Raw genomic sequence first — 15,080 nt, forward strand, 5'->3', positions numbered from 1 at the left:
TAATGGGAATGGACGGTTCACACAAAATCTTATTTCAAAAGGAGATACATTTTAGTTTTTGCATGAGCCAGTCAGTTTATGCAGAAGATAGTTCAGTCTCAGGTGAGGGCAATTCCTGTTTGATTTCTCATTGTGTGTTTGATGATGGTAGGGGTGCTACAATTGGTTTCAGCAGCTTAGACTAGAGAGTAAAATTCACTAACATACCTACTGCACCCCACTGTCCTAAAACTTCTGTAGCAAGTTGAGTAGATATTGAATGCAAAGAAGACTAGGCCATTTAATAACAATATCAGAATTTCCTGAGCTAATCCTTAGGTTTAGGAAAATAATTAGATAGGGGAAAGCTCCAAAGCAGCATTTAAATTCATTTTCTTCCTCTCCATGTCCCCCTCCCCTTTCACCTGAACCACAATTTTTATGGGTGCCAGTTGCTAACCATTATACCTATTTTTTTTCTTGAGATGTGGGCATCACAGGCAATGCCAGCATCTGTTGCCCATCCCTAATTGCCCTTGAAGTTGGTTGTTAGCTGCCTTCTTAAATCACCATAGTCCATGTGGGGCAGGTACACCAACAGTGCTGCTGGGGAGTTCCAGGATTTTGTCCATGAAGGAACAATGGTGATATATTTGAAATGGTATGTGACTTGGAGCATATTGCAGGACTTGCAGGCGGTGAGTTACAGCAGTGCAACATGCAGATGGTGCATACTGCTGCTGCTGTGCAGTAGTGGTGGAAGAAATGAACTTTTGAAGTAGTGGATGGAGTGAACAAGCCAGCTGCATTGGATTATGCTGAGAATCTTAAGTGTTGTTGGAGCTGCACTCACCCAGGAAAGTGTTGCATATTCCAACACATTCTTGGCTTGTAGCTTGTAGATGATGAAAAGACTTTGGGGAGTCATCAGGTGAATTATGCGCCATTAAATATGGTTTCTGACCTGATCTTGTAGCCCGAGTATTTATATGGCTAATCCAGATAAGTTTCTGGTCAAAAATAAAAACAAAAAACTGCGGATGCTGGAAATCCAAAACAAAAACAGAATTACCTGGAAAAACTAGCAGGTCTGGCGGCATCAGCGGAGAAGGAAAGAGTTGACGCTTCGAGTCCTCATGACCCTTCGATAGAGCTTTTGTTCTGTCGAAGGGTCATGAGGACTCGAAACGTCAACTCTTTTCTTCTCCGCTGATGCCGCCAGACCTGCTGAGTTTTTCCAAGTTTCTGGTCAATGCTGAATTGTAGGATGCCCTGTGGTGGGGAATTTGATGATGGTCATTGAATATCAAGGGAAGGTGGTTAATTTTCTCCTGTTAGGGATGGTCATTGCATGGCAGAGATTTTGCTTGCCAATTATCAGCCCAAGCTTGTGTGTTGTCCAGGTCTTGCTGCATATAGACATGGATTGCTTCAGTATGAGAAGTTGTGCATGGTACTAAATGTTGTGTAGTCATCAGCAAACATCCCCACTTCTGACCTTATAGAGGAAAGGTCATTGATGAAGCAGCTGAAGATGGCTGGGCTTAGGATACTGCCCTGAGTAACTCGTGCAGCATTCTCCTGGCATTGAGGTGTTTGGCCTCTGACAACCATCTTTGTCCGAGGTATAACTCTAGCCAGTGGATTTTCCCAGGGATCCTTGATGCCTCTGTCAAATGCTGCCTTGGTGTCAAGGGACAGTCACTCCACCTCACCTCTGGACTTCAGCTCTTTTGTCCATTTTGGACCAAGGCTGTAATGAGGTCTGGAGCTGAATGCTCAGTTTGGGTTCCACTATGACCATTAATGAGAAGGTTATAAGTTTATTACTGAGTAACTCCCACTTGATATCACTGCTGACAAAATCTTCAAGTATTTTGCTCATGAATGCCAGGTGATAATTGGCCAGTTTGGTTTTATCCCGCTATTTGTAGACATAGGAGCAAATTTCCATTGCTGGGTAGATGCTAGGGTTGTAGCTGTACTGGAACAGCTTCGCTAGCGGCATGGTTAGTTCTGGAGTGGCAATGGGTGGGGGAGGTGGAGAGAAAGAGACATCCACGATGTTCTTAATTCATCTGACATTTGTTCTTGTATTGCAAGATCACGTCTTAGGTATAATGAAAGGGAAGTTCAAGAACTAGCCTCTAGTGTTGAACACTTGGGGTAATTCATATATTATACCTGTGCAATTTGTCCAACTACTTTCGATTTCCATATTTAGACTCAAATGTATTTCTGTAAAAAATTAAACTTTTAAACAACAAGTAAGTCTACTTAATGTAATGTGATTGCAGAATGTTTATTTCCAAACAATATAAAACACTAACAAACAGTCCATTTGGAGTGTCAAAGGCAATATGATCAGCAATTTCATACCATAAAGTGCATTTTAATCTAAATTGCCAGCTTTTCGTATTGGTAATCCGTACACTAATGTACTATGAGTTACATAGTTCTATTGAAAAAGTTTTAAATATAGTACAGCTTTATAAGTGATCTGATTTTTTATATTTGTTGGTAGTGAGCTATGAACCCAAATAACTAGCTGATTAATCACAACAGATTATTTTCAGCTCCAGTGCTACACAATTATATTTGTTTTAAAACAAAAAGATCTGGGAAAAAAAAACAAAATGAATACTGCCAAACTGCTATCACTACAATTCAGTAAGGCTCTTGCTCACTTAATGAAGTGATTAACTTCACATTTTATATACTGGTTAACTTATCTCCAATGCATCGCTGCTTGAAACTTTTTTAAAAATGCACTATTTTCTGATATGTTATCTGATCAGTGTATCAATGAAGCATTAGCAGTTTTGCATTTATAAAGTAGGTAGATACACACGGTTCAATGTTTGCAGTATAGGTTTGCGAACAGACAAATATCAGTTTACAGCACCTGGCATTAAATTGATTTCAAATGAAGTCCTAGTGACAATCTTACCTTCAGTTTTGTAATGATAACATATTCTATTAAAGGAATCAATTGTCACTCTCAACTTTTTCATTAAGTTTGGGGTTGTCCATGGCACAAAATTCTCAAAAGGTGGCAGGTAATCCCTATGCAACCAGACTGCAGGAGAGATGTGATTAACGGAATTAAGTTTCCTCTGGACCATGGGGTGCTTCATTTCTCCACAGTGTCAGCATAAAGTCTTTGTGAGCACAGAGATTCAGGAGTCACCAAATGTTTAAACTCAGTTTTCATGAAATTTGCCTACATCTCTTGTTTTTGATGTGAACAGATATCAACATTTTAATTCAATAAGGCAACAGCACTGGTGACTTTTTCCAAACTCCAGATCTACAAAAAATTCAATGAAAAAGCAAACATCAAGTGCAAGTGAGATCGAGTTACCTTGGGCTTCTAGGGCAACATTGCTACAGCTTGCTGGCATCAGTTTGGGCACACTTGGTTCTTCCTGCGTGCTTATTCCAGAAGAAAATAACATATCTAAGAGAAGTGTTGCATTTATGTACTTGGGTTCCTTGGCACAGAATCTTGAATTCGGTACACAGCATTTAACTTAGAACATGAAGCAAACTTAGGAAAATTACTTTCCAAAAAGGAAAGCATGAGAAAACGTGATCATTCACAACAGTTTTAAGTTATCCAGCATTTCTGTTTTAAACCAATCTAAAATCTAATGTTGGTATACTATTGTATAAGATAAATGCAGCCAGTACATGGTTTATCCGAAACAATCTTAAAGTAAACTTGGGAACCTTCATTTCTTTTTAATAATTGCATTCACATTGACTAAACTCATCAGGCTGGCAAACAGTCAATACCAATTGTTTAGTAAATGACATTTTTTTTGATTGTAAAAGGTACATTCAATAGTTGTCGCCACTGCATTTAAAAGGGTAATGAACGACCACTGTTCTCCTGAGAGGCCAAAATCACTGGATGGTCCAATATTTTCTTACAACCCATCATCTAGCACATTGAGGAACTACCAGAAAAAAAAGATTTGGCTCCATAACATGTAGCAAGCATTTACAGATATCAAAGTGCATTTTGACATGGACGTTTGTTTATGGAAAGGGCTTCAGAACTCTACCCAAATATTTCCAGGGTGAACAGTGCATTAACCATTTTGAGTCATTTCAATTAGTAGCACCAAGATATATTACAGATTGGCTTCAAATTGCACAATTATTCATGATTCATTAAGATGGTCATCGTTAGGCAGGTTTTTTCCAAGATGAAAATTAGTTTCTTATATACAAACATTATCAAATTGTTTTTAAAAAACGGCAGTTATAATGAACAAAAATTGGTCAGCTTGTCACCTCCAACATGTGAATTATTGGCAACTTGAAAACAAGATTTTTTTAAAAAATCAGAGACTTTGGTTTACAAAGGTCTTGTGTGGATCGAGAAGCTTGTTCGGTTACTGCGTGTCTTTGTCTGGGGAGTGCAGGTACAGGGACAGACTGATGATGGCCACTAACAACGTAACCAAGGCAGTTAATAGTTGCTGGAACCAGACACAACGGTTGACCTGCTCCTCGAGTCGTCTATTGGATGCCAATAATTTGGTTATCTGGTAAAACAAAAATGCAATATTAAAGGCAAAACATTAATGATTTATCATAGTTTGGATTACTATGATTTAAACGCAAACATCACTAATGAAGTCACACATTGAAGTCATTCATCAGTATATGGAGTTACAAAAAGGTAGCTAACCTTTAAATATAATCAACCAACTACAGAACTATTGGGCTGAGGTGAAAAAAATACTAGTAACATACTGTTTCCACTAGCAAAGTCCGAACATTTTAACAAGACAATTATAATACACTACATTGCATTGTAGCCTATAGAATAGGCTATTCTACACGAGGAATGTGTGGCTCATGAAAAACATGAAACTAGTTTGCCGGGCCTAAACTAAGCTTCTAAAGCCTTGAGGATACTGCACTGACCAGCCCTATTTTGGCAATTATTGGCTACCTAATTCAGTCGTGTTGGAAAAGTACATATAAAAGCTAGAGCGGAGATAGTTGGTGCCTTCCTAAGGTAGAGGCTAAAATACATTGTTTGAGTAGAAAGACGTTTACCCCGCAGTTGGCTGTGGGAGTGCTTGAAGGCAATACTAAAAGAAAGGCAAACAAAATCCCTCATTTTCAAGAGGAGTCTCTCTTGCTCCCTGTAAAACAGTTCACTGTGTAACTGTAAAGAATAATCTCAAGGCATGTCAAAAAAAGGCACAAAGAAAATATGCTGTGCCAGTAGAGGAACTTAATGTAGTTCTGAAGTAATTCTGAAGGCTTGGTCAGAGATGGATCTCGAGCAACAGTATATACATATACATGGGATAACTTGTGATCACTATATTGTATTTAAGACTTGAAATCTTTTTTCCCCTTTTATGTTTCTACTGTGCAGAAAATCTAGGCTGCACTGGCAGCAGGTGGGGAGAAAAAAAAGATACGGGTGCTTCTTTGGTTTAAGATGAGGAAATAGCCGAGTTATAAAAAAATTATTTTGTCTGTCTTAGCTTCTGAAAACAATGCAACATTTATGGTGAACAGGATTAGTATAAGTAAAAGTAGTATAACACATCTGATGGTGTTCATCAAGTTTAATGGGTTTAAGACTGCAGAACCAGATTTAATCTATCCTATAGTGCTTGAGGAAAGGGAGAGTAGCTCACTTTAAAAAGTGAAAATCACAGGAACTACCAGGCCAGTGAATTTAAGTTCAGTTGAATGAAAGACATTTTTTGAAGAATGTATTATAAAAATACTGTAAACAAACACTCATGAGCACCATACCATTGGAGATAGCGAATGTGGCATTAACAGGCACAGGCCACATCCGATCACCATCTTCCACCCCCCTCAAAAAACCCACCCTTGCCCCTCTGGCCATGCAAATCATACATTGCTTTTAAAAATTCTGATTCTGTTGTCATCTTCCAAATCCATGATCATTTCTCCCCACAATTGCATGTCTCAATACTTTCAATCAGGTGCAGAGCTGCCAAGCAATGAAACAGTACTTAAAGTCACCAATTGCATTCTATTGACTGAGGCCTGGGTAAACTATCCCTCTCCATCTTTTGCAACCCATCTCCAGTCTTTGGCACAATTGACCACAACATTCTCCTCCAACGCCTCGTGTCATCTAGCTGGGTGGGACTACACTTACCATTTCTAGCCATCAATTCGCAGCTAAAGAATGATCTGCAATGGCTCTTCCTGCTCCCACAGCATTACCTCAGAATCTCCCAAGGATCCATCCTTAGATCCTTATTTTTATTTTAGCTGCATGATGTTGTCTATCAGCAATATCATGCAAAAGCATGTCACTTTTCACATGTATGTTGACATCTAATTCTACCTCACGACCTATCCACTGCCTCTGATTTGTCACGTACAGAGTTGCAGCTTGCACCTTCTGTAAACTTGAGATCATCCAAAAATCTCTGCTGCCTTCATCTTAACTTGTATCAACTCCTTTTCACCCATCAACCCTATGCTTGCTAATCTCCACTGGTTCAATAACAACTAGACCATAAAACCTCGTTCACCCTCGTTCAAATCTCTCCATGGTCTCGCCCATCCCAATCTCTGAACTCCTCCAGCCATACAATCCTCCAAGAAATCACAGCTCCTCCAATTCTGACCTCTTGCTCATCCCAGATTTTAATCACTCCACCGGTGCTTTGCTGCCCAGGCCCTAAGCTCTGAAACTCCTTCCTCATTTTTCTCTGCCAAATTTTGTTTGATAACTCTCCTGTGAAACATCTTGGGAATTTTACTATGTTGAAGGTGCCAAATAAATGCAAGTAGTTGTTGCCTAAAAATCTTTTGATTAAATTCTGCACATACAGCTATTAGAAAAGAACATGCATCGTGCTATTATTGGGAAAACAGTGAAATTGATTGGAAGTTGACTGAATTATGCGAGTAGAGCTATTGTGACAAAATTGAAGCTTTTTTTTTCCCGTTTTATAGTCACAAGACATGAGCCCTGAAATTCCATTATCCAAGATATGAAACGTATTCTGGGTAGGATCTGAATCAATTTCTGTCCCCTTTCTGCCAACCATATATATGACATTCAAATGAGGGAATTACACCATTTTCTTCATAGTTACTTGTGGCATAGGAGATGCCCACACATTCCCAGTACCCAGCATTGTCAAGAACCAGAGGGGATAAGGCCAATTTTGGCAATGCATTCACCATTAAAAGCAAAATCACATCCCTGCTGTTGCACTTTACTGAAATCGTAAAAAGAAAATTGAACTATTTTACAAGCAAAAGTTAAGCAATGACTTAAAACCCTAAATGATCTTTGCACTATTATCTCAGCCTCTAAACTTTCTGCAATGATAGTGAAAATAACTGGATCTGCATGTGATCTAGTGGCTTGACTTAGGCTCAGTTCGATTTCTTTGGGTGTATACTTTGGATCTACTGTTAGAAATTAGAAATAGGGTTTCTATAGTAAAAGAATGGGTTAGTGTTGCAAGTTCATCTTTTTTAACCGGGAATTGTTTAAGGTCTCATTTCCATGAAAACCAGGCTAGAGAGATCATTATTCTTTAATAAGATTAGTTAGTTTGAACAAAGGGCCATTGTTGAGATAACAGGAATACAGGTAGAGTGCCTCAAATTGAGCAACCTTGGGGTCGAGTCCATGCTGGATTTCAAAACGCGCCGGTTTTTAGAGAAAAACAGAACCCCTTATTTTAGTGAACAGGGGACGCAATAGAGAGATCTCTCTGCATTATGTTGGGGGGGGGGGAGAGGGTCAATATTCTTAGGAACATAGACAGGAGGGGTAGGAGTAGGTTATTGGGTCCTTTGTGCCTGCTCTGCCATTCAATGTGATCATGGCTGATCCTCTATCTCAACGCCATACTCCCGCTCTCTCTCCCCATACCCCTTGACACCTTTAGAGTCCAAATTTGCTAAGCCACTCTGAGGGTGGGAAATGTCTGATTTAGCAACTCCCCAGGCTTTTCCAAGCTGGGTCAGGTGAGATCAAAGTTCGCTAAGCCACTTGGGGTACAGTGAAAATATGTCCGGTTTTTGGGGGGCCGGATTTGAGGTGTTCTACCTGTACAAAGCTGTGTTAGACTTCGCATTTAAACTTGCTTAACTAAGATGCAGGCTGAAGTACATATATTCATTATGTGCGGGAATGATTATGGTGCATGATAGTGTGGTTCAACAGCCTGAAAGAACAAGAACAGCAGCACTGAATGATCATGGTGAATAGATTGTTAGCAGGTCTTATGAATAGCCTTGGACATAAATAACTGATAGTGCAATGAATAAACCTTTGAGAGTTAGTTTGGTACAGAGATGGAATGTTACTTGAGGGATGGAGCTAGTATGGGACGAACAGCTTGAAAACAATTAGGAGATGAGATAAGAATGATTAAGCATGGGCAAATGGTACTTGCAAAGGCTCAAGAAGCTAATGGCAGGTAAATGACAAAGGTGGAACTTTCAACCCAAAGTTTAGACAAAAACCTCAACTTTTGATAGGGTATTTTGAAATTAAATAAAATCTTTACAGGACCAAAAAACTTTGTCAATAATCCATCCGGAAAAAATCAGAGCATACAGTAGGTGGTAGAAAAGGACTCTTAAGGAAGATTCCAGTCAAACCCAGAAGTCCAGGAGACCTGAGCACCAAGAGAAGTAGTGAAGAGATAAAGGACAGTTTCCGCATGCCGACCATCCTACCTGATTTGGACCAGTATTTGTTACTTGTCAGAGTCGTACATTTTTGCTGTATAGCTAGTAAAGTTACACCCTCTCAAACTTTCATTAAAATTTAACAAAAGTAAATTGGTGGCAGTCTCAAGTATCTTTCAAAGATTTGTCTCACGAGGAAAGGTTGGACAGACTAGGCTTGTATCCGTTGGAGTTTAGAAGAGTGAGAGGCGAATTGATTGAAACATAAGATCCTGAGGGTTCTTAACTGGGTGGATGTGGAGAGGGTGATTCCTCGTGTGGAAAAATCTAGAACTAAGGGTCACTGTTTAAAAGTAAGCGGTCGCTCATTTAAAACAGAGATGAGGCAAAGTTTTTCACTCAAGAGGGTCATGAGTCTTTGGAACTCTCTTCCTGAAAAGGTGGTGGAAGCAGAGTCTTTGAATATTTTTAAGGCAGATTCTTGATGAGCAAGGGAGTGACAGGTTATCACCAGTAGGTGGGATACAGATTTCAGGTTACAATCAGAGTAGCCATAATCTTAGTAAATGGTGGAGCAGGGTTGAAGGGCTGAATGGCCTTCTCCTGCTCCTTGTTCATATATTCGTATTTACAAACAGTATACAATTGAAACAATCCATTGTTTCAGAGCTAAGCGATCCCACAACTATTGGATCAGGTCTAAGCTCTGCAGTCCTGCCACATCCAGTCATGAATGGTGCTGGACAATTAAACAATTCACTGGAGGCAGCGGCTCCACAAATATCCCCATCCTCAATGATGGAGGAGCCCAGCACATCAGTGCAAAAGGCTGAAGCATTTGCTACAATCCTCAGCCAGAAGTGCCGAGTGGATGATCCATCTCTGCCTCCTCCAGAGGTCCCTAGCATCACAGATGCCAGTCTTCAACTCATTCGAATCACTCCACGTGATATCAAGAAACGGCTGAAGGCACTGAATGCTGCAAAGGCTATGGGCCCTGACAATGTTCCATCAATAGTGTTGAAGACTTGTGCTCCAGAACTTGCCACATCCCTAGCCAAGTTGTTCCAGTTCAGCTACAACACTGGCATCTACTCGGCAATGTGGAAAGTTGCCCAGGTATGTTCTGTACACAAAAAACAGGACATATCCAAACTGGCCAATTACCGGCGAATCAGTCTACTCTCTATCATCAGTAAAATAATGGAAGGGGCGATCAACAGTGCCATCTAGCAGCACTTGCCTAGCAATAATCTGCTCACTGATGCTCAGTTATGTTTCGCCAGGGTCACTCAGCTTCTGACCTCATTACAGCCTTGGTTCAAACATGGACAAAAAAAGTTGAACAATAGAGGTGAGGTGAGTGTGACTGCCCTTGACATCAAAGCCGCATTTGACAAAGTGTGGCATCAAGGAGCCCTAACAAAACTGGAGTCAATGGGAATCAGGGTTAAAAACTCTTCGCTGGTTGGAGTCATACCTAGCACAAAGGAAGATGGCTGTGGTTGCTGGAGGTCAGTCATCTCAATTCCAAGACATCACAACAGGAGTTCCTCAGAGTTGTGTTCTGGGCCCAACCATCTTCAGCTGCTTCATCAATGACCTTCCATCATAAGGTCAGGATTGGGGATGTTCGCTGATGATTGCACAATGTTCAGCACCACTTGTGACTCCTCAGATACTTAAGTAGTCCATGTCTAAATGCAGCAAGACCTGGACAATATCCAGACTTGGGCTTGACAAGTGGAAATAATAATCACGCCACACAAGTGGCAGGCAATGACCACCTCCAACAAAAGAGAATTTAATCATCGCCCCTTGACATTCAATGGCATTACCATCTATCAACATCCTGGGGGCTTACCACTGACCAGAAACTGAACTGGACTAGCCATAAATACTGTGGCTGCAAGTGCAGATCAGGGGCTAGGAATCCTGCAGTGAGTAACTTACCACCTGACTCCCCAAAGCCTGTCCACAATCTACAAGGAATAAGTCAGGAGCGTGATGGAATACTCTTCACTTGCCTGAGTGAGTGCAGCTCCCACAACACTCAAGAAGTTTGACAAAACAACCCATTTGAATGGCATTAAACATTCACTCCCTCCACCCCCAACGAACAAGATGCATTGCAGAAATGCACCAAGGTTCCTTAGGCAGCACCTTCCAACCCACAACCACTACCATCTAGAAGGTCAAAGACAGCAGAAACATGGGAACACCAGCACCTGGAAGTTCCCCTCCAAGCCACTCTCAATCCTGACTTGGAAATATATCCTCATTCCTTCACTGTCTCTGGGACCCTGGAGCTCCCTGCCTTACAGCACTGTGGGTGTACCTACACCAGAGGGGCTGCAATGGTTCAAGAATGCAGCTCACCACCACCTTCTCAAGGGAAATTAGGGATGGGTAATAAATGCTGGCATATCCAGTGATGTTCCACATTCCATAAATTAATTTAAAAAAAAAATACTGGTATACTCATACTGTGACACTTTCAATGTTCAATCAACTATTATGCATAAATCCTATTTCCTGATTCACTGATCAAATTTCGCTTCAAAAAACGTTTTTGTTCTATTTAATACCAAGAATTAGCTAATACTTCTCAAAGTAAATTTGTAACTTATCCAGTTAAATTTCAGTTGATTGGAGTTTCATGCCTTTTCTCTAAGCATCTTATTTTGGTTAAGATTTACAAACTTATTCTACTTTTAATATTTCAATGACTGTAAAATAGTGAACAGATAAGTCTTAAAGTTAATCAAACAGATTATTTCTACTGGAGTAAACTATAATCCCTTCCCTTTGCTCTACAATGTTCAGCCAACTTAAAGGTTTTACTTCTTCCTCATTTATTGCAAAACTTCCACTTTAGTCACGTATTTTGTAAGCAACTTTATGAAATGCTAATTCATACCATAATGAAAAGAACAGTACAGTGGACAGATGGAATCTATGGTGATTAGATCATTAAAATTACTACCAGGAGAATGGATCCACAAAGACACAATTCTATTAATTCTAAGTTGCTCTCTAGGCGAACATGGTTGAGAAGGCAAAAAAAATCTTCTCATGGCATGACTGAACAGGCAGCTACTAATAAGCATCAACTGATCAACACACCTTGAACTTTTTATTTCTTCCTCTAATAAATATAATTTTACTTCCATTCTGCAAGATTAGAAGCTCATTGCAAGGGAAAATAACCCACATTCCATCACAGCACAGCCTCAGGTGCCTGCCACCACCTAAACACTATCATACGGAAGCACATATTAGAAATTCTTTTCACTGCTTAGGGAACTGCATTATATGCCAGTTAATGTATTGGATAGTACTGTAGTTTACACTGGAACGAGTCAAGTGACAGCTGTTGGCCTGGTCCCACTCTCCTGCCTATTTTACATTCTTCAGTGGGGTTCCCTCTCCAGCTCTACAATTCCCGATGTGCAGTGGTGGCAGTGAGTGAAATATTCTGTGCAAGTTAAAATCAACATTCATCCCTCAACTATAAAAAGGATAGAGGGGGAAAATAAAAACAAAAATGGTACCAGAACTGGGAGATTACAGCTTTGGGGATAGGTTGAACAAGCTGGGGCTTTTTCCTATAGGAAAAAAGGACTTAAGAGGTGACCTGTTCGGTCATCAAAATTATAAATGGGCTGGACAGGAAAGAATATTTCCATTTAGTTACCAATAATCCGATAGGGAAATAAGGAGAAGTACTTGCTCAGTGATTACAACTGGGAATCCGCTACCACAGGAAGTGCTCGAGGAAAATTGCTCTGCCACTTTCAAAAGGAAAGTGACAAGTGCAAGAGAAAAAGGAAAAGGAAGATATGCTGAAAGATTGAGATGAAGCAGAAGGAATGGGAGGAGACTGGTGATGAGTATAAACACCAGTACACGTTAGTTGAGCTGAATGGCCTGTTTTTTGCCTTATATTCGGTGTAATTTTAGGTTACTAACTACACTGGAAACACATTGGCAGGGAAGTCTTCATATTTACTGGTTGGGGGACTTCATTGTAAACAAATTAGTTACTTCGTCTGTCTGCAACAGGTGATTAAAATTCAAAAGTAATTAATTAGCTGTAAAACACTTTGGGATGACATGGAGGGCATGTAAGGTAATCTTTAAGTGAAATATTTAAAATCGCATTTCAGCAGAGAACCTACTGCTTTCCTTCAACTTATTTTGTCATCACTAAATCCTACCCAGGCCATACTGTCTGTATTGCATGCAAGTCACCAATGCTGCTCTTGACTGCTAATGCACATCCTTATGTTTCCTGGGCCAGAATTTTTAGCTCGGCACATGGGGCGTATGCTCGGCCCGGCCCAATGTAAAACGACGCGCAATGACGTTGGGTGGGCGGCCCGACATCATCGCGTGGCCCTGCGATACTTTGTTCGGCAGGCAGGCATGCTCCGGAATCAGCAGCGCGCTCGTCAACAATTAAAAGGCCTATTAAGGCCGGTAAAAAGTCATTAAATTCAAATTTTTGCTGCCCATCCAACCTTACGGTTGTCGGGCAGGCGAAAATGCCAAGCGGCCTTTGCGCTTTTTAGGAAACCTCATCCACGGGCGGCAGTAAATTAAAAAAATTTTTTTAAAAATTTTACACTTGAATTAAAAACACGTCCCTGCTCGTGACAGTTACACGAGGGGATATGTTTTCTGACATATGACATTTTAATTTTCTTCATTAGTTTTTTTTTAAAACAGCACTTCATCTCTGAGGCAGCTCCATGCCTCAGGGAGATTGAAGCGCTCTCTCCCGTGCATGTGCGACGTTCACCCTGGGTCTGCACAGGCGGGGCGGAGTACGGTTGTTGCTTGCATTCCACGCTGGGCCAGCCTTAAATCAGCCCACCAGCGTGAAATCACGGTGTGGTGCCAGTCACGGGTGGCGGTCGGCTTCCCAAATGCCCCTGCGCACCGAGGGAAAAATTCTGCCCCTGGTGTAACAATGCAGCCAATTTCATTATGAAGTACTCATCACCCTAATCATGTAAACTGTGTAAGGATCTAGTGGTAGGAAATAAGGTTAGAATTTTATTCTGTATTGCAGGGCTGAAGATCTGTCATTTCAAATCTTGTCTCACACCAGTACACAGCTGGCACTAGCTTTCCCTGACAGGGTCCCAGATGTTGATCTTCAGATTTTCTACAGTAGCAGCTCCTTAACATAACTGCTATCAGCAGAGCAACACTGTAGTGTAAATGTTAACATGATGGTTGTTCTCCAGAGATCAAAAACATTAAGAGGTTACCTAGCAGCCAGTAAAAAAAATCTATTAAGTTATGTACATGCACCTTTTATTTTTCCATTTTCCAACTGTTTCATATTTATAGGCCCAGTGGTGTATATTCATAGCATTTTTCTCGAAATTATTAATTGTAACCAATTAATTAAGAGCACCAATGCTGTCCGAGATAACAACATTTAAAATGACAATTAAACCTCAAGCCGTGGTAATTGCCCTGTGATTTCACAAGAATTAGTTCTGCAATATTAATTGCACTATAATTCTCTTGAAAAGTAGAATTGAGTCAATATGTTTCATTCATCATGAGGTGAGGAAGGGTCTACACTAAAAACTCTTCAGTTGTTGATTCAAATCCTGTGGACTTTCAACATTTTGTTATCAGTTCACAATTACAGCACTTGATATATATGTTTGGGCATATTGCAAGTTCTATGCTTTTATAGGAGGATGAGGAGGCGGAATAGAGACAACCAGAGTCTTTAGCTACAAGCTGCATGTATGCTTTCTCCCGATCCCCCCCAAAAAAGGAGCCTGGGATATTAGAGATAGGATTCCAAACTATGAAGTAATTCTGCAAAAATCATGGATTACATTGACCTAATCTTGCACCATGAATCAAACTCAAAGAATATAAAACATGACAGTGCTTGGCCAGTGCCCTTGCGTAAACTTAACTGTGTGCTGTCATAAATGGAAAGCAGAAAAGAAATATAGATGCTAAAAATCTGAACAACAGAAAATGCTAGAAACATCCAGCATCTGTGGAGAGAACAGGTAAGTTATGTTTCAGGCATAATTCTCCTGGACACATGTGATAAAGGATTACACCTAAAATGGAACTTGCCTGTGTACTTCAAATATCTGCTGAGTCCTTCCAACATCATCTGCTTTTAACTTAAATGCTATGTTGCATGTGCATTCTAAAAGTCAACAATTTAACTATAGACACTTAATCACCGGAGTAATACAAACTTTAAGATTGTAGAAGGAAAAGAAGACCGGAGATAGATGAGGAGTTCCATGTTCCGAGAAAATGGAAATTAAATTGCATATTTTTTTTCAACAGAGTGGAGATGCAGGGAGAATGAAGCACGATTATAATGGTGCAGTTGGAGCTCAATTAAACAAAACTATTTAAAAAAAAAAGTA

The 15,080-nt window shown here is 40.2% G+C and overlaps 1 protein-coding gene across 2 annotated transcripts in view; it reads right to left on the reverse strand.

The window, feature by feature from the left end:
- Positions 1–2,262: 2,262 nt before the first annotated feature.
- The window catches only part of mospd2 (motile sperm domain containing 2), a 94,985-nt gene continuing 82,167 nt past the window's right edge, over positions 2,263–15,080 (reverse strand). For both annotated transcript variants that reach the window (XM_041211037.1, XM_041211038.1), the window contains exon 15: positions 2,263–4,535. In XM_041211037.1, the coding sequence (XP_041066971.1) occupies positions 4,383–4,535 (153 nt within the window). In that variant the 3' untranslated portion in view covers positions 2,263–4,382. The remainder of the gene's footprint in view (positions 4,536–15,080) is intronic.

This window comes from Carcharodon carcharias, chromosome 18, assembly GCF_017639515.1.
Source record: "Carcharodon carcharias isolate sCarCar2 chromosome 18, sCarCar2.pri, whole genome shotgun sequence".
Classification (NCBI taxonomy): Eukaryota; Metazoa; Chordata; class Chondrichthyes; order Lamniformes; family Lamnidae; genus Carcharodon; species Carcharodon carcharias.